The sequence below is a fragment of the Schistocerca americana genome, chromosome 2 (assembly GCF_021461395.2).
Source record: "Schistocerca americana isolate TAMUIC-IGC-003095 chromosome 2, iqSchAmer2.1, whole genome shotgun sequence".
Classification (NCBI taxonomy): Eukaryota; Metazoa; Arthropoda; class Insecta; order Orthoptera; family Acrididae; genus Schistocerca; species Schistocerca americana.
In genome coordinates this window covers 634823853-634845356 of record NC_060120.1, presented here as the reverse complement: position 1 = coordinate 634845356, position 21504 = coordinate 634823853, and the positions used below count along the sequence as shown (strand labels likewise).

The window sequence follows — 21504 nt, the reverse complement described above, 5'->3', positions numbered from 1 at the left end:
TGCGTTTAGCACATGGTAGTCGCCGCATTGGCACCACAGTTTGTCTTTTTTTCGAGCGAGATGCAAGGCGGAAGACCATTGTAGCATAGCCTTGAATTTGGACTTAGCTATGGTGAGCCAATTGGGTGCAAGGTGACATGGTTGGCTTGAGGTGGGTGGACCGGTTGTGGTTAATATGTGGTGTACCGTGGAATGTTTGACTTCTTTCAGTGCGCCAGGTGGTCGAGTCAATTCCGGAAATCATTCTAGTATGTAGGCGTAGGGACCGGAGCACTGCACTGGTTTCACGTTGAAGAAGGCAGCCCTGTCGCCACTGTCCTGCTATCTTCAAACCGGTTGTAGAGTCGATCAGCTGGATGTTCACTGTGTTGGCTAGCAAACTGAAATGCGCCAGAAAGTCCGTGGTCAGGATTGGCTCATTGACATCCGCCACAGTAAATGTCCATGTGAGTATGCAGTGCAGCCTGAGGTTCAATTCTCGGTAGTGTGTGCCATACCTTCTTATTGCGGAATTGTTAGCCATGGACAGTTACTTGGCAGATCTTTTGTCCCTGAACATAGATCACAAGTATATAGGCAGGTCGAAGTGCATGTCTACTAGGTAGCTGACACTGTCATCCTGCTCTGCTATGTAGAGATGCCTCGATATGGCACTGCAGCTGGGTGCGTCTAATTCTGACTGCAGTTGGCATTTGGTTGTGAGTATGGCAGCTGGAAGTTTGTCAATTAATTGCCAAAGTGGGCGTGGTACCAGCAATAGCCATCGGGCATCAGTTCGGACATCAGTGACGTACCGCCAGGCTGGCTACTGTAGTTTGGGTCACGTCGTCAGAAGCTAGAACGGCTGTTGCTGCAATTCCTGCTGTGCTCTGGTGGTGAATGCACCAAACACTCAAACTCCATGGTTAGTGATGCCACCTGAGCAGCCAAGTTGTGAACTTCAGTGTGGAGCTCGGCATCCGCTGCAGCGTGACCGGGGACAGTGTTTCGACGTGGGCTGACTGCTGGTGCCGGGTCTACAGTGGCACAGGCTGCAGAGGTGGCAGTGTTTGGCGCCGTTGTGAGTGCTTGAGGACTCTGTCGGCCAGGTACACTACGCCATCCAACTCCAACTTGGGCTGGGCCACAATCACTGCTTGTACTTGCGTTGGCAGGCTGCACACCCCAATGGTGTGTAATAGTGAATCCAGGACCGTACCGAGCTGCGCCAGGTCCCGGTGATGGCGCAGGGACTGCGAGGGCCTCCTGTCACCACATTCTTGATGTTGCATCAGCTGATGCACCCATTGCTCCTGTGATGCTGAAATTTGGTGGATTTGATTGTCCTTCAGCCGCTTATAAGAGGACTGTGTTGGTGGGGCGGTGATAATGTCTTGCACTTCGGCAACGACATTCTGGTCAACTGGCTTACGATGTGGCCGAATTTCGTGAGCTCACACGTCACATTGTAGCTATAGAACATTGCCTCTACTTGGCTAAACCTCACCAACAGATCACGTGGCCAGAATGACAGCAGCCTAATTAACAATTGTCCCATGTTTGTTGTAGGGTTTGCCAGTTCGAAGGTGGCATGCTCGTGTGAATTTTCGAGGGTTGGCTCTTTGTGGACTGTTTGTGCCCATATCTCAGCCTCCAGTGCCCAGTTGCACCTTAGCAGGTTCTGGACTGTCCTTTCCAGCTCCTCTGCAGTTATCATCTTACTCGATACAAGACAAATTCAAACAAAATTTTAACACAAATATCACTGTTTAGTTTGCGTTAAAAAAAAAAAAAAAAAAAAAAAAAAAAAAAAAAAAAAAAAAAAAAAAAAATAATATCATCATCATTGCATGAGGTCGTAAGCTTGGATTAGCAGTTCATGGTATGGTAAACGGTAAAAAGAAATGTTTGTCACCATGCATTGGCCTTTATATCACGTCTGGTTACCAGTGTGAGGGGATTGCTCATAATTCGTAGTCATGCCCATGCACTCTGCTCAGAGGAGGCCAAGGTGACTGAATACAAATGAAACGCTGGTGTGAGGCAAACATGTTTATTAAAATGATTGAGACGCATGCAATCGAGCCTGATATAGTCCATCGCTGACTGTGTGACCGTGGTTGACGACTGAAGGTGGAGCGGTGCACGATCTGGATGGTTTACACTCCTCAAGACATTGTGTAGCAGTCTGCTCGTGGGCAAGTCTCTGTACGGCTGGCTCCCAGCACTATCCATGGAGTGTGGAGTTTTTCGCGAGTGAGGCAGAAGCAGCTACATAGACAGATGGGCCGGCTTCTCCATGTGCATATGTGGGGAGCCCACGATCGCTTGACACACGTGCTTTGCAGCAAGGCAGGACAGCTCTTCCCATGATGCGTCCAGTGTGTTCCGATGCCTGGCTTGCACTGATTCTCACTTTGTCTTCACACGTCCGGAGCACACTGCGCCGTTCCCAGGCTTTCAGCTAACGGTAAATCTGTGCGTGCGCACTGCAAATGCTGTGTCGGCTGTGATAGTAGTTCTAGCATTCGCATGGCTTTGTGGCGGGCCACCACAATATTGTCTGCAAGACCATTGATATACAACATGAACAGCAAGGGTGCCAACACACTTCCCTGGGGGACACTAGAAGTTACTCCTACACCTGACAATGACTCTCAATCCAAGATAACATGCTGAGACCTCCATACCAAAGTCCTCAATCCAGTCACAAATTTCGCTTGATACCCCATATGAGCATACTTTTGACAGTAATTGCAGATGTGGTACTGAGTCAAATGCTTTTCAGAAATCAAGAAATAATGCACCTATCTAACTGCCTCGATCCAAAGCTTTCAGTATGTCATGTCAGAAAGGTGTGAGTTGGGTTTCACATGATAGATGTTTTCAGAATCCATGCTGACTGGCACTGACAAGATCAATGTGTTGTATGTACCTCATTTGTTTGAGCTCAGAATATGTTCTAAGATTCTACAACAAATTGATGTCAAGGACATTGGATGGAAGTGTTGTTGATCACTTCTCCTACCATTCTTGTAGATGAGTGTGAATTGTATTTTTTTCTGAGAAGTGGGCATAGTTTTTTGTTCAAGGGGTCTATGATAGATTATAGTTACAAGAGGGGCTAACTTACTGCAAATTCAGCATAGAATCTGATTGGGATTCCATTGGACCCTGGAGCTTTATTCAACTTTAACAATTTCAGCTGTTTCCCAACACCATTCACACTAATACTTATTTCATTCATTTTTTCAGTTGTACAAGGATTAAATTGGGCCAGTTCTGCTCTTTGGTGCCACTGACAGCCTTTGCATATGACCATAATTTCTTTGGGTTTTGTCCAATATCATTTGACAATATTCTGCTACAATCACTAAAAGCATCACGCATTGCTCCCTTGACAACCAAATGTGTTTCATTCAATATCTCTCTCTCTATAGACATATGCTTTGTTTTACATCTATTACGCAGTAATCCTTGTTTCTTCAGAAGTTTCTTTACAGTCACTGTACACCATGGAGGGTCGTTCCTGTTATGAACTGTTCTACTGGATACATACCTATCCTGTGCATGGCCAACTATTCTTTTAAACTTGAGGCATAGTTTCTCTACACACTCCTGCCCTGTGCTGAAAGTTTCAGTTTCCTCATTGAGGTATGACATTACTGATTTTTTATCTAGTTTACTGAATGTAATCTTTCTGCTTGTTTCAGTTGACCTTTGTACTTTGGTAATCATTGTTGCCACAACCAGCTTGTGATCATTAATAGCTGTTTCAGGGCTATTTGTTGCTATTAGTTCCAATATATCTTCATCATTAGTGAGGTTCTGAACGGAAATGTATGGGTCATCTGGGCAGAATGGCTCCCACACATTGTTAGGTTCATGTGTTCCGAGGTGGGCGGAGGAAGTATGAGAGCCCCCCCCCCCCCCCCCCCCCCCAAAAAAAAAAAAAAGACACACAAATATGCATTCTATTACACTGTGATACTTAAGTTGTACAGCAACTTGTTGGATGTGTTTGTGGACAGATACAATGAAGCAGTGGCCTGTCAAGATGCATGTTTGTGAAAAGAATGACAATAATACTATGTCTGTCCTAGGTGCCACAATGTCAATCCCTGTTGTAAACACTTGTTCCTATGCAAAGGCACTGGTAGAGTGAGTCTCACAGGCTGATTTTCAATATGAACTGTAGCTGTGAACAGCAAACCTGGAACTCAATAGTAGAGTTGCTACATGCCAATACTGAACATGAACCTCCATTGTTGCCTGTGGCTGCTGCTCATTACAATGTGGAAGTCCACCTCAATCACCATAGTTCGGAGGTTGCTGATTGGACCATGCTTGTGGTTGGCACCAAACTTCAAAGTACCACCTGTGGGGACAGTTGGAAACTCTCAGCATGCCAGGTATGGTTGCATCTGTTGGTGAGGACACAACTCTATCTGTTGTAGGTAGCTTTCAGAGAAACCATTTAGTAAACTGTAATTTTTTCAATTAATTATTGGATGATTACGATCTCCACTGTTGATTACACAGTTATTGAGGGATGTAGATGCAAGTGAACTGTGGTTTTCTGTAAAGTTTTTGTTTACCTCAGGGCATGAGTCTGGTGGGTGACAAAAGGATCCAGTTATCATTTTATCCTTACCCCTGATACTGAGTCTTACCCAAACAATCTCACATGCAGCTTCAATTTCTATCTTGGTGGATTTGAGTTTCTTGTCTACTGGGACGAATATACCACCTCCATTTCCCATTTGCCTAGCCTTTCTATATACACTCAAATTTTCCCCAAAAATCTCACTATTATCAATTTCATGTTTCAACTAGCTTTTTGTACCTAGTACCATGTGAGCTTTGTTGCTTTGAAGGAGTGCTTCAAACTCTGTCACTTGGTTGTGAATGCTTCAGCAGTTAGTAATTACGATTTTACTACTCTCACCTGTGGGAGGCATTTTTTTCAATTTTTCACTGATATGTCTGGGTTTCCTACAGCAATCATTATCTCTGTGTGGCTGGTCCCGGTGGAGGTTCGAGTCCTCTCTCGGGCATGGGTGTGTGTGTTCATCGTTAGGATAATTTAGGTTAAGTAGTGTGTAAGCTTAGGGACTGATGACCTTAGCAGTTAAGTCCCATAAGATTTCACACACATTTGAACATTTTTTTGAATTATTATCTCAATTGGATAGAGAGTTGCCTAATGTAAAAAACCTTTGTGTCCAACCCACATACAGTCAGCTACCCGAGTAGCAGGCACTGACGTGTAGTGCAGTTTAAAGAGAGTTTGAAAGACTTTTTGATACACTACTGCCAGTTGCTGGAATGACCCATTTAAGATCTCAGAGCTCAGATGAAAGTCATCATTTGTTCCAACATGTGCCACAATCTGCAATTGGTTGCACCTTGTTCCCTCAATGGCTGCTGGAATAGCTCTTTCAACATGTTGAATGAGGCACCCCAGCATACAAACTGAGTGCACCTAGTGTCCTGTCCTGTTGATTTCTGTTATTTCCATTAGGGGTACCATCATTCACTGTATGTTTGAACTGTCCATGATTAATAGACCCAACCATTTTGTGTTTGCCTCCTCTTGACACCTTACAGAACAGGTTTCCCCAAAACATGTGAAGTGAGTTCTGCCAGCTCACTTACAATTTCAGTTTTAATGAAAGACAGCATTTCAGACTTATTGGTTAAGGGTATTGGTACAACACCCTGAGCCCTCTCTGGTTCCTGTTAACCCTTTACAGGATGCCTAGATATACCATTGGTTTGCCACTCGCAGTCAGGTGGATGAGTGAAGACAGATTCTGTACTTTCTGCAGAGGGGGCAGGATCCACAGGAAAGGATAATACTTGAGGTACCTTTGGTACCAGTATCAGAGGTACATGACTTTCAGGAGCTCTTTTGACACACCAGTTTTCAGCATGAATTGAAGCATGTGCACGAATAATGCTGTATGGCACATTTTGCAGTTGTTGGAAAATTGACAAAAACTGTTAGTTCCAGAGAATTAATATGATATAATAATGTAATAGCAGATATGTATTGTTTGTGCATACAGACTGTGGAAAATACTAATTTATAGTTTTTAAAATTGCACTAAGCACAGATTTTTCAAAAATAAATAAGTTTTAAAATGGAATAATGCTTTATGGCAATGGATATACAGTGTTATTCCAGATCAGCCAGTGCTCTGCTGTAATTATAAAATGTCTAGAATCCAAAAATAGTAAGTAAGAGATTTAAAACAAGATACTAAATAATATTTATTGTAACCTGAATTGCTGGATCTTAGAAGGAAAAAAATTACAACATTAATTTATCAAGTTTAGGCTCAAATCTAGTATATTATAGTCAGTTGCCACACTGCAGGTTTTCATAAAACTGCCTGTATTTTGGTTCCATATATTTCGTCATGTCCAATAGATCCCTTTTCTTATCCTTATGAACTTTCAGTGTCCCGTTATAGAGCAAGCGGAATTCAGAAGGCAATGGACAATTTTTTACTTGATGTTCACAACCATGCTTTACAATACAATGTCTTTCCCATGGGCGAAGCACATTGTGGGTATGGCACACGCTTAAACTTCGAGGATCATCACTACACAGCTTCAACCAAAGTACATCGGTAATTTTCAGAGCCAGTGGCTTCTTCAAAAACAACTCATTGGATCCTATGTCCTTGAAGACTTCCACCATCATCTCGTGAATGGTCAGTTTTGAAGGATCGACAAAGGCCTCAGCAATGACGCGCTTCCATTCTGAAGGAACCATAACTTTTGACACTTTCTTTCTTTTCTCGATGACTGCAAAATCCCTGTCACAAGGTAGGAAACTGTGACCCAAACATAAAAACTTCTGATGTATTTCTGTAAAATACTTGGAGCTGATCAGATAGAAATAAAGTGCTAAAACTCTCCAGTTGTTGTTCTGCCTGACACAGCGGTCAGACCAAACAATCAGTTTTCGTTCCATACCTTCTTCAAGTGTATCATAATTGTGCGTCACAAATTTAAGCAGACAGGAAACTATCTCAGCTGAACCTCTCCTTGTCGTGGATTCACCCCACAAATTTACGGTGATGTTTCCAGTACCAATGTCATGAATCGTGAACTGTCTCTGGTAGAATACCGTGGAATGAGTCAATGTAGGACAAAGTAAAACCTGTGGTGGGTCAACACACATAACATGTATATTGTTATTCCTCTTAGCCATTTCTGTATCGTTTTTTAGGTCTTTGTATGCTTGGTCTGCCCTTGAATGATGCAACTGACTCTCAATTTCGATCTTGTGCAGTTCTATTTCATCTGAAGCTGCAATCACTTTGTTAAACAACAAATCACACAGTCTGCAAGTATCTGATCTAGGTGTTCTGAAACACAGATTAAAATCTGTTTGAAACACACTTTGATAGTATGACCTGCTTATTGACTTATCAGGAAACTTTTTGGTAAACAACTGATACATTCTACAGAGGTTGAGATCGGGGTGCAGACATTATTTTGACGATTTATTCCTGCTGTAATGGCTCATCTGCTTTGGGAAACTCGATATGTGTTGCCGAATAAGGGCCCTGTCGTCATTTGATATGGCCTGTGGCCTATTGCAATGTTTTCCTCTACTGTCTTTAGGAGTGGTTATTCCACCTTTTACTTTACGTAGCTGGGTGATGGAGAATATGTCAAGCAATGTTTTTTGACACACTTCTTTTGAGTAAACTTTGTATTTGAAAGTAGCTTGTTTCCGTGAAGTATCGTCTGTCTTACCTCTCTTGCGCCTGGCTGGCACGCCTATTTCCATGGATTTTATTAAGTATATGGACTGCTCATCGTATGTTAAGGCATGATATTCTTTGTACAGCTTTAACTTCATTTCCAAGTTTATGTCCTTGCATCCTTTCTGCATTGCATACACGATCCTGATTCATGAAAACAATCACTATTACTACCTAATATTCAACTAGATTATCAAATTTCACATTCTCTTTTAATAATATAGCATTACTCAGACTGAGTATTCTATTTTTTCGCCAATGATAACTACATAACTGTAGTTAATTTCATTCACGTTACATACTTTTACAGTAATGTTTTCAGAAGATACACATAACATGTCATTAGAGCCATGTACTGTACAGGGCACATCACCGCTTTACAGGACACATATACTTCTCTAAAGACATACACCTTTTTACAAAACCCATACAGCATTATTCCACTCACCTATGTTGGAAGCTGTTTCATAGGAACTACCTTTCCTTTTCATGATTTATGTTCCAGTCCAGCATCACGAAGCCTTTTCCTCTTAATATCCTGCCAACTACCAATGTTAATTTTCCTTTTCTGTGCATCATTTGCACGTTTCAAACCACTTGTGGTAAGCATCACCTTGCTGCACTCCGCCATTCTTGTAACATACATCATTGTTCGTGCAAAGGCACGAACACTGTGCGTGTCTCATCACTATTTAGTGCTGCCCTCGGACGGTGAACATGTCAATTATAACAGTAGGCGATGCAGACTGCCGTATACAGCATTATTACATGAGATTCTACGAAATGTCAAAATGTGCCCTACAGCATTATTCATGCGCATGCTTTAATTAACTTATGTTTGGTAATTGGTGTTGAGAAAGGTACAAAGCAACAAATCTTTTTTACATTGTTAAATAACTTTTTTTGCAGAAGTGTATAAACATCTTACCCTTTGAGCTCAACATCTCACTCATTATGGAAGGCTGCTGACTCAATTTTTCAGGCAAGCAAATGGTAAATTGGGGTAAATACAATGGTTACCAAACATCATTGTCATGGTCCTTAACTCAGCTAACAGTGTGTGTATAATCTGTGTAGTGGCTGATGTTGAGAAATGAATGGTATTGTTGGTGTTAAGAAATATACAAAGTAAGAAATATTTTTTACATTGTTAAACAGCTCTTTGGCAAAAATTTGTAAGCAAAACAATGTTGTGCACTAGGAGACTCTACTCCTCATTCAGTCATCCTGATTTAGGTTGTCCAATGTTTCCCTAAATTTCTTAAGGGAAATGACTGAATGGTTACCAGTATAAGGCCACAGCTGACTATCTGGCCCATTATTGCCAAACTGAAGTCCTAAGTATGTTAATGATGGTGTATTTGCATTACATTTTCTTGTGAAATAATACCACAACCTGTATAATATCCATGTAAAAGAGGTACCATAAACAGGGGTGTATAGGGATACAAGGGTGAGTAGGTACATCAGCTCATGAAAAAGTTTTATTTGTCACTAATTCAATGTGAAATTATGCAACTGTAGTGATATCTGGCATCTGGAACACCTTATGAATTTGTTCCTTGTTTACTATAATCCTTAAATCATTTCAGAAGTTGGCAACCACGTCCAAACTCATCAGCTGTTTCTGTTGTAGTTTTTTGGTGATAAAACTTGTGCTGTACAAGTGTGAAATAATTTCAAAAGTTTCCAGGTAAATACTACTATATATAAGACACATAATCAGAGATTTATGCTACAATTGTGTTTTTATAGACACTATAAAATTTTTTTCTCTTATGCTGTAGTTTTGTTTTACATTCAGTGGTGAATAGGGGGAGGATGGTTAGGAGGTATCAGTCTGATCCTAGAGGTTGTCACCACAAACATGCTGCACAAGCCATTAGAAAAGGGATGTCACTCCAAAATGCTTCAAACAAATTAAAAATTTCAAAATCTGCATTGAAAAGGTACAGCAAAATGTCAAATGAGAAAACTAGAAACAGGAAAAAGAAAGAAAGCCAAACAGCCTTTGGAGTACCTACTGCAGTGATGATCATAAAAGGTGTTGATGCTTGTGCAAAATGGGGATATCCACTAATCACCTTTGACTTACAATGTTTTGTGAAGTAGCATTTGAACAAAGAAGGAAGAGTAATGAAACAATTTCAAAGCCATCTTCCAGGTCCCGACTGGGTGCTGTGTTTCATCAATAGACATAAAGATAATGCTCCACAAATATGACAAAATGTATCCCAAAGCAGGGCTAAAGTTAACTCACAGGATATTGTTAATTATTTTGAAGAGTTGAAAATAACTCTTGATGGTGTTCCCCCAAAGCAAATATTAAATTATGAAGAGATGAGTATGGTGGCTGACCCTGGAAGGAGAAAACTTCTGTACAAAGGAGGCTGCAAATACCCTGACAGGGTTATGATTCAAACAAAATCCAATGTATGTGTTACGTTGGCTGCTACTGGCAATGACACACAACTGCCATCTCACATAATATACAAAGCAAAACACCTATATGATCTATGGAGTGAAGGTGTTCCTGCTGGGGTAAGGTTCAACAGAAGTAAATCAGGTTGGATGGAGGGCAGCTGTTTTGTAGATTGGTTTAAGTCTATAATGATACCTTATTTTCATTGCTTTGAGGGAATAAAAGACATTATCTGTGAAAACTTGAGCTCTCATCTGTCTCCAGCTCTCATAGATTGGTGTGAAAAAAATGTCTATGTGTGTGTTTTATTACTACTGAATGCAGCACACATTACACAACCTCTAGATGTTGCAATGGTGGTAGGCCATTGAAACAGGTTTGGCAAGAGATACTGGAGAACTGGAAGAACAGATCTAACAACAGATATTGAGAGATTGGTATGAAGTACTTTGCTTGCCTTTTGGAACAAGCCCTTGACAAGTCGTCACCAACCATGAAGAAAAACAGCTGATTGGGTTGCAATTTATCTTTTCAACGAGGATCAAGTTCTTGAAATGTTACCATCTGAAAAAAATAGGGGAAGACAAATCTGTTAATAACAACCTGGTTGATTTCTTAAAGAACCAAGGGTAGCCTGATGATAATTTGAAAAAACTAGGGGAAAAAGGAAACTGAATGTACCACCTGGCAGGAGTTTCCATGCACATGACATTGCAAACTCAGTGGATGAATCAGAAGATGAAGATGAAGATAGTGATGGTACAACAACAGTGACCACAGATTTGAAGAAAGAGAAGACTCCTCAACTAATCAGAATGGAGAAGAACAATCTACTGATCACGTTTTACATGTCGAGGAATAGGAAAAGTGAAACTTGAGAGACTTAAGGGAGATCCAAAATACTTTATTGGGAGAATTACCAAAGTTGTGCTTGAAGGAGGAGATATGTGACATCAGTTTTGAGACAAACCTCCACAGATGATAGTGTTTATGTTTTCCCAAATGTAGAAGATATATCTGAATTTGATTTCGTTCAGAAATCACGAAAGAACCATTAGTAAGATGAAGCAGACTTATGTTTAAATGCTTTTTTTTATATTCTACAGGTTAATTTGTATTTTACAGTCTGCCCCTGGAAGCTGAGTGGTCAGTGTGACGGACTGTCAATCCTAAGGGCCCAGGTTCGATTCCCGGCTGGGTCGGAGATTTTCTCTGCTCAGGGACTGGATGTTGTGTTGTCCTAATCATCATCATTTCATCCCCATTGATGCACAAGTCGCCGAAGTGGCGTCAAATCGAAAGACTTGCACCAGGCGAGTGGTCTACCCGACGGGAGGCCCTCGTCACACGCCCATCTACCCCATCTTGTATTTTACAGAAGCATTTTTGTATCCCTATTGACCCAAATGCCTTTTACAATATGATTCTGTGTTTATATTTATGATAGTTCCTATTGATTCCATTCATGAGGTTAACAGGGACATTTTTTAATTGCAAATTAGTACAACTTATATTCAGCTATACCAAATATACTTGGTTTCTAGGATTACCATCTCCCTCTGGAATGAGTAAAAGATCTGTTGTAGTTTTTATTTCTGGATTTATTATTTAAAACCCTTAAAATCTGTCCCTATTTACCCCTGGTTATGGTGCACAAATGAATGAAACTACTACTACTACTTCTGCTCAGAAATAATGTTCATAAAATTTAAATTCTTATTTTAATAATTTCTAGAACAATTGGGAGCCGGGATCAGACAGGAATGAATCATGTACAAATGAAACTTTAAGAGTTGATTGTGCTAATAATCCATGAAACCTCAAAGGAAAATCATAGGAAATGAAACTAAAAACAGGCAATTTGATAAAGATTGTATAATATTCATTTTGGAAAAGAAGTAACTTCTGATATGGTTTTCAGTTTGTTTGAATCCTACAGTGAATGTATCAACATTGCTATCAGTTTGGATATGCACAGCATGATAGCAATTTTATGTTCTTACTGTCAAGGCATATCCACTGTCCATGTGATTATGTATTAATTTATTGTAGTCTTAGTTTTTTCTACTGTTAAGTAATGAAAAGGATAGTGAAACAATTTTGAACATTATAAATAACTGATAATTAGTAAATGACTCTGGGGTATTAGCTCTGCAAATAACAAATGTTATTATGATATTTTATTTTTATTTTCTTGTGTGAATTTTGTTCCAGGACTAGAGACAATTGACGATTTCACATCAGCTTCTGTTTACTGCAGAGAGAGAATCAACCCTAATCTCTATGTGTATGCAGTAGCAGTAGCTTTGTTTCACAGACCAGATACACAAAACTGGCCTCCTCCATCCATAGCAGAGATATTTCCTGACAAATTCCTAGAGAGAGGAACTTTTTTAAAAGCTAGACAAGAAGCAAATATTGCACCAGCAGAATCAAGAGTGAGTGTTGTTCTCATTCATCACATGTTTTATGACTTGTTACACAAAATTGTAACTTTGCTTACTGAACAAATCTGTAGAACAATAACTGTAGTAAATAAAAACTTGTACAAAATGACTTTTCAGGTTATTCATCATACAATGCAACCAACAAATTAAGAACAGAATATTTGCAATATAGATAATAATAAAATATCAGGTATCCATTGCCCAAGGCTACCTCTTTTCTTTAGACAGATAACTTGTTGCATAGCTAATGGAGAGGGAAAATATATTTCCTGACTGCTGTCTAATGACAGATTACCTAAGTGGAAACAAGATTACTTATTAATGGTAACATGTTTCCTGGCTGCAAAAGGTGACTTCACTAATAGGAGGGGGAGAGTTTTAAGTACATTTCAGTCATGATTAAGGGAAGCATGAAGGGTGAATCCCAGTATCCAAGCTAGATGTTCGTGTGATGCAGCAATTAATATTAACAATGTAGCAATATTTATGGACTGCCTTGTGGGGTATAAGTGTGAATTGGTTATTCACCAATCTGCATTGTAGACAGTATGGTGATTCAAGTTTACAGTATACTTGATCATATGTATTACAGGAGACGCAAAGGCTGACTGATTGTCAAATGACAGTATAGACTGGAGATCTGATGGAACGATTGGTCTGTGAAGCGAAGTGGTCAAGTTCATGCCAAGGTTAGAGTTTCAGAAGCAATCAGATCTTGACAGTGACTGCTGTCAGCTTAGTTGTGCTGAGGATTAGCAATGTTTCCCTGTATCATCAAATTCTTTGGGTTCAGGCAGGCTAGCAAATCATGAGTAGTTTTGTTGGAGGCTCTTCTGCTACATTTACTTTCTGGAATATTGGTATTCGGTCACAGGTGAAAGGAAGTAGAGGAGAGAGTGTGAATGGAAGAGAAAATATGGAAAAATAGTGGACTCACAGAGGTGAGAGCACAGAAGAAAATGGAGAGACCTCTATTCCAAATGGACCCAGACAGATACTGGAAATTGTTGATGTAAATAATGTAAGATTAGAATCCTGTTTCCAGTTAAAATTCTGTATCGCTATGTTACTAACAGGAGCTCTCATCAATTCTTCTTCTGGTTCATTAGGACCCTTCAGGATCACTTGTGGCTTGTTTAGCACATCTTCTTTCTTCCCAGTACCTCTTCATTCTTTCACTTCTTCTGTTTCTTTCTTCTTCTGTTAAGACAACTTTGATTTTAGTGTCTGGCTACCTGTGACCATCCACCAACTCCTTATACTTCTCCCTGTCCTGTACTATTGCCTGCAGATTCCTTTCTTTTATTCCTATGACCTTCCAGTCATCTCTGACTTCCTTCACCTAGTTGTTTCCCATATGACATGTTGCATTCCATATCTTCTTAGTCAACCTCTTCTAACCCATCCTCATGATGTGCCCAGCAAATCGTAACCTCCTATTCTGTATCTCGCTTGATATTGGTTGAATATTTTCATACAGTTCCTGTTGTGTTCTGTGTATCCAGATATCCCCATGTTGTTTGGTTCCCTATATGTCTCTCAGAATTTTTTGGTCCCCCTTCTCCAGCTGCATACAAGCTCTCTTGCTGAGTGTGATCATTTCTGATGCATACAGAGCAGCATTTCTTACAGTTGCTGTGTAATGTCACAATTTGACATTCCGTGACTGATTTTTCTTGCCATATGTTGTTTTCGCCACATACTGAAGCTTCTGCAAAAGCTGCGCCCTGTCTTCTGCCCTACTGTTGCTCTGTATGCCATCAGTTATCTTCTCCCCCAAATGGCAAAAACTGTTGACTTTCTCAACCACTTGGCCATCTATCTTCCAGTCAGACTCAGTGTTCAATGTCTTGCTCTTCTTATATGCAAACTTCAGTCAGACCTTTTCTGCTGCTTTGGCTAGATTTTTTAGTGCTGTCTTTGCCTCTTCTTCTGTCTCATTTAAGAGTGCCATGTCATCTGTTGCATTATGTTTGACCTTTTCCCATATTTGCACGACTTTGATCTTCATGTTACTATTTAGTTGTCTCCACTGTCTCACCACTTCGTCCAAAACCAGGTTAAATAAAATTGATGACAGTCTGTCCCCTTGCTTTTATTGTGCTTTTATTTCAAAGCTGTCTGACAACATACTGCGATGCCTAATTCTGGAAGGAGTGTTGCTTAATGTTTCCTTTATTAATTCATGTGTTGTAGCATCCAGTCCTCCATCTTCTAACACATCAGGCAGAGTACTTCTGTCAACTGAATCATAGAACTTTTGAAAGCCCACAAATGTCACTATTGTTTTTTTCCCTTTCCTGTGTCTGTGTTCTAGTATCCTTTTTATTCCAAATATTTGTTCTGTACAGTTCCTCCCTTTTTTAAAGACACACTGGTACTATCCTATTGTCAGCCCCAGTTGTTCTTCAACTCTGTTCAGCAAGATTCTTGACAAAACCTTGTACCCTATGTTTAAGAGAGTACTTTCTTGTCCCCTTTCTTTTATGGTGGTATTATAATGGCTTCTTTTCAGTCTACAGGTATCTTCTTACTTCTCCAGATACCAATTATTATATTGTATATACTTCTTTCCATTTCAGGCCCACCCCACTTGATCTCTTCAGCACAGATACTGTCATTGCCTGATGCCTTGCTTTTTTTTTTTTTTTTTTTTTTTGAGGTTTTTAACTGGCTCTGCTACTTCTGTCCTGATGAGTACATTGTCTAGACTATCCTGACTTTTGTTCCTAGAGTGTAAGTATGTCCACTTTACTGTTGGTGCTTCTGCATTCAGCAGATCCCTAAAATACCTAGCCATTTCCTCGCACACCTCTATCTTGCCAATTTTTATTGCGCCATTTTGTCCTATTATGAAGGGTTCTTTTGCCTTGAAACCTTTCATTCTGCTTGTCATTTCCTTGCAAAAGATACATGATTTGTGTTTCTTGAAGGCTGTGTTTGCTTCTTCAAGTTTCTAATTCCATCTACTTCTCTTGTCATTTCTGATCGTTTTGCTAGCAATTTTTCTCACATTCTGGAATTTTGACCAGTCTTCTTGCTTTTTACAGGACTGCCATTTCATCCATGCTTTCTTCCTGGTCTTGACTGCATTCTCACATTCATCTGTCAGCCACTCATGCTTCCTTTTCTTATTGTTAGTGGCCAGTTGCATTACCTCTTCTTCCATCATATTTCTCACTCTATTCCAATCACTCTGAACTACCATTCTGTTTGCATACTCTGTTCTGTGTTTCTTCAGAAGATCTATGTTGATTCTGTGGTTATTTATCGTCCTACATTTCCTTGCTCTGTTGGGTATTCACTTGCATTTTATTTTGACAAGGTAGTGATCTGATTCCATCCTGCTATTTTTCCTCACTTTCATTTAGATAATCTCTATGTGATTCCTGTCATGGATTGCTACATGGTCTAGCTGTTTTTCCCCAATCCTGTTTCCAAGGCTGACCCACGTTGTTTTCTTGCTTGCCTTAGCTTTGTAATGGGTGGTCATTATTCTCATCTTGTGTCTCCTACACAGGTCCACTAATCTCTCACCATTCTTGTTTGTTCTCTTGTGGGCTGAATAATCTCCCACAGGGCCTCTAAACTTCCTTTCCATGCCTATTTGTGCATTAAAACCTCCTAGCAAACTAGTGACACCTCTTTTGTCAACATCTGTCACTACCTTATCCAAAGTGGACCACAAATGTTAAGTTCCTGCTTTGACTTTTTTGTTCTTATCGTTTGTTGATGCATGTGCATTTACTATTGTATAGGTTTTGTTTCCTATATTCACCGTCAGATATGACAGCGTCTCATTTATGCCCTTCCACTCAGTAATACTATCCAGGTATCTACAATCTACTACAAAGGCTATGCCAAATATAAAAGGTTGCTTTGCCCCCCCCCCCCCCCCCCCCCCCCTCAAACCAGGTTTCCCTTTCCCTTTCATCCTTTATATTTAGTTAAAGAGATAATTTGTGTTTTAATAGTTAAATGTGACTTTAATTTTTTCTGTGGATCTGTGATTATGTAACTATTTACTTTATGAATGATGGGAGCTTGCTGAGACCTTTTAACCAAAATATGGGAAACCACTCTCAATCCAAGACTAGGAGACAAGGTCTAAATGTAAATTATGTCTGTATTATACTGTGGCAGTGTAGATCAAATTTCAACTAATAATAATGATGTCGTGTGACACAATGACCTGGCACAAGTCTTTCAATTGGGTGCCACTTCAGCAACTTGTGTGTCCCTGAGCCAATGGCATCTGGAGTTCCCAGGGAGTTATCTGTGCTAGCACTTAATGGGTCCAACAGTATTATTGTTGACAAATGTTATTACCTTATACATGTGTTTGGTAGTCAGTTAAGAATTCAAAAATCTTTGAAAGAGCCCTTTAAGATGACATGTTATTTATTTTATATGATATTTTTATTCTTTATTTTTTACTAACTAAACACTTTATTCATATTAACTGTGTTACTCTAAAAGATGATTCTGCAGGCCAGTGGACAGTGGAAGTAATCAAAGTAAAATATTGCTCTTGTCTTCAAGTTATTCAATGTAATGAAATATGGTAATGACTCCATTTCAGTGTTCACATCACTCACACTGTTGATGGGTGTACAATGTTGGCAACACTGGTTTCAACCCAGTCACTAAAGTTCAGCAATGTTGGGCCTAGCCAGTATTTGCATGGGTGACCATCTGAGGAAAACCAGGTGGTTGGTTTTAAGGATGCACAAGTCACTCAAGTGGCATTCAGTTGAAAGACTTACAGCAAACAGTCATGCCGCATGGCTTTTTTTATCATTCACATTACCGGTACATGTTTTACTAAGATTTGGCAATGATGGTAATAAACATGCTCATATCATGTATTCATGTACACTGAAAGGCTTTCATATGCAGCATTCCTTAGGTTGGCAGTGTGAAATGTTAGCCAGTGATTCTTGGGACTTTCAGGAACAGGATCTTACACAACAAATATAAGAAATCACGGCAGAACTTGGACAGCTTCCATGTCAAATATAGAGGAATACATGTTGAGACAGAAAAATTAACCATATGATTGCCTGGTAGACTCTGCAAAAGCAGCTACTTTATCCATATACCTTACATTATGTGCAAGGTCTCAGGAGAGAAGATTGTCTTGCCATATTATGACTCTGTTGATGACTTCTGAGACAGAGTGCTGAAGACCCACAGTTCCCAGCTAACATGTTATTTACAGATGGGTAAAATAATAATTAACCTTAATATTCATAAATGAGCAGATGCAAATTCTTCAGGAATCATAAATGCAAGGCACTACATTAGCTTTAGGGCCAATTTATGGTCAGTAATTTGTGTTACAGATTTTCAGGACTATATCTTTTGTACTTTTAGTCAACACATCAACAGATTCAGCCTATCAACAATTTCTGAATGATAAATTATCTGTGCTAATGGAGAATGTGACCCCTACAGAAAAACAGTTGGTGTAGGTTTAACACAGTGGGGCACTACACAATTACTATGCTATGTACTACAAAGTCTTACACAAATGCTTAATTAGTCATGAGTTGATGGGTTGGAGTGAGGAGTGGGGAAGTTGTACTACAGCATGGCTTCTCTGCTCAACTGACTTGAATTGACTGTAATTCTGAATATGGAGGTTTTTAGAAATGCTGATGTATGCCACATCCATTGACAACACAAACATTACAGGAGTGGATGTCACAAACATGGGACTAATTATGAGGACAGCTAGGTGAATTTACATATGTTCATAAAGGTTGTGTGAAATTGAGTGTTAACTACCTGGAACACACCCTGCAGTCTTAACAGATAAATGGCTATCATAGGACAGAAAACGCCACAGCCCAACAAATATTTGTGGACCTGTTTAAAGGATTTTTAATTTTGACTAATAGTATTTCCTAGAACAATACAGGACACTTTTTAAAAACATTCTGTGCTTCTAAGCATAATACATGCTATCTACTCCAACAAGAGTGTCAGAAAGAGGAATACTGACTTCCTAAACATAACAACTGTTGAATATGCAAAAGAAGGAAAGAACTCAGCTTGGCTGTATGGGAAATGTGTTTCTCACTGTCTTGCTACACATGTGCTCAAATTGTCCCATGGGCTAGCACATGCAGGACTGGGTCTGCAGAAAGGAATAATAGGACACAGAAACATTCTCACAGTTCCTTTATTGGAACTGGACACAACTACACTTAACATAAAATAGGACTACATAAGCTAACGTACTAACTTAAGCTGTCCCAGAAAAAGCACTATTCTTTTCTTGTCAACACTACTATTCACGTGCACAGATCTGGCGTGTATACCAAAGTGAAACTAAATACTAGGTTGAAGGTGTCCGTATCATTTAATATTCATGATTACAGGGGCACTGTCTATATTTGGCTTAGAGATGGCAGATAGCAAACCGTGAATAAGTCATTGTGGGGGGTACGCAGTGGGTGCTCACAGTTTGAGGCATGAACACTATTTATCACACAAGACCCTATCGTCAAGCCTCTAAGTAATCTGTAGTTTGCAAATATGTACGTGGCAGTCTCTATAAGTTAGACAAATGTGTCAGCACATAGTTATAACAAGCTGGACACACACAATGTATTGTGACAACAAAATACCGTCATGCACTCATAATACAAAAGTGACAAAGGATGAATTTTCTATAATCTTAACCATGCGTGACAGAAACAGTGCAATTAAATACTCTCACTATAGTAGTGAGGGAAATGGCATGCTATCTGTGGGGGTACTGTTACACGTTAACACCTTAACATACACGAGACATAAAGGAAACTGGCAGGTCATGTATGAATTTACTTTATAATAATTACAGTGGAGCAAGGCAATATATTTAAATTCTTCCTGTACCATGGAGAAGGAACTGAATGGTTATTGCTGAGAAGACAGTGAACATGTGCATTTGTTTGATAATCTGCATAGCAAGAGTGATGCAGTCCATCAAGCCATAGACATTAATACAAGGTATTCCGTGTGGTGGATGTAGTAAGCAGTGAAAATGAAGCTCCTTTGCAGTGCATAGGGATCAATTGTAAAACTTGGCTTTTATCAAGAGTAAATAAAACACCTTGCCACAAGCTCTCAAAAAGGCTTACAGATGGCAGCAATTACAGTTTGGCCAAAATATGTGGTACTGACTTACCAGCATTGTCTTCACTTAACTCATACCTATCTGGAACACTGGTACGGCAAGGCGTTAAATGTTAATTCTTCTAATACAAAACACTCCAGAATTAAAGCTCAGAAAAACATTATCTTGCTTAAAGGAATATGTGAGTCACTTGGTGTTGGCATGGGAAATGATGCTCAGGGAGCACTTTCTGCAGCGTAGCTTTCTGGGAAAACCACTGAGCTGCAGCAAGGAAGTGCATGGTGGAGAGAGACTCCATTTCTTGGGTTTGCTTTTGCTGATGTCCTGATTTGGCATTCTTCAATGTGTCATCTACTGTCGACATCTGCTGAAGCACGGTAGTGGGTGCATATGTACTGTAGTGTGTCAACACACAGTTCCCTCCATGTAAGAAGGAGACGGTGTGTGTGTGTGTGTGTGTGTGTGTGTGTGTGTGTGTGTGTGTGTGTGTGTGTGTGTGTGTGTGCGTGTGTTTGTTTGTTAGCAATGGAGGCAGTGATGTGGTGATTACACATGCTGCAGCCCTCGCTCTGGGGAGCAGCAATATGTTGACGAGGGCCTGCATCATCTTCAGCAGTGAAAGCAGAGGTGGGATGACACCTATGGTCTCTGTGGTCGACAGTAGCATGGATTCAGTGGACCAGCATGTGCTGCAGTTACTGGCACGTGATGATGTGTGTGGCAGGCCAGGTGATGTTCCACGATGAGCCTGGGGCAATGGTGAGGACACCGCACACACCACCAGTCAGTGCGGCAGGGCAGTGTTGCACTGCCATCTGTTGGTGCAGTGCAGCATAGTGTGATGTGGAAGTGGGGTTTGGCAGGAGTAGCAGTAATGTACCAGGGAATGGGCAGGTAGTATATGGTCGAGGCACATAGTGTGCCCCCTACAGATGGTATACTATGTAGTGTGTTATGTTGGTTCTTAGGTCTCTGTTGTTAGCACCCTGTGTTTATAGGCTGAATCATGTATCACTATGGTTGTGTGCACCAGTGTTGAGGTTGTGCTGACTGATCCCTCGGTGCCAGGGTTGAGATGTGAGGGTCTGCGGTTTTGGCCACGGTACAGTCATCGTCACTTTCTGCCATCTCAGTCTCGATGGCTGCCGGCATGCAGGGCTCGGGGAGTTGAGTATGAATCCTGGCTTCAGGCAATCAGGGAGATCACAATAGTGGTGCTATGCAGCTGCATGAAGGACTCTTGGTACTACATGAAAGGACAAGATGCAGACCCGAGTGCAGCGGTGGAGCAGCCCCTAGCTGGCATCCAACCAGAGCATCATGTGTGTGCATTTGCTGAGGTCCCAATTTACGAACAACTGGTGGTGTCTGTGTTACTTGAGGGGTACACTGAGCACAGGTGTGCCATTGAGTTATGGAGCTGCTGCACAAAGACTGGCGTGCAGGTTGTAGGCAGTAGATGGTGCTGCTCAAAGAGGCCACCTGGGATGGTGAGCAACTGCCTGTACACAAGCTTAGTGATGGACATGCACAAATAAGCTTTGTAGGTCACCCACAAACCTAAGAGGAATAGAGGCATATTGGTAGACCAAATTGCAGAGTGGCTTGTAAGGGCAGCGTTTTTTATTGTGATAAAGTGCACCCAAGTTTCCGTGAGAGTCTAAATGAATGAGAGGTAAACTTTTGTCTGCATCCATGGTGACATGGCAGGGACATGAGACCTACTTGTCTATAAAGGCCTTGCCC

The 21504-nt window shown here is 40.5% G+C and overlaps 1 protein-coding gene across 1 annotated transcript in view; it reads left to right on the top strand.

Moving 5' to 3' along the window:
- LOC124595848 (phenoloxidase 1-like) overlaps positions 1–21504 on the top strand; it is a 190248-nt gene that overhangs the window by 41628 nt on the left and 127116 nt on the right. The window contains exon 5 of the mRNA XM_047134754.1: positions 12400–12623. Within this exon, the coding sequence (XP_046990710.1) occupies positions 12400–12623 (224 nt within the window). The remainder of the gene's footprint in view (positions 1–12399; positions 12624–21504) is intronic.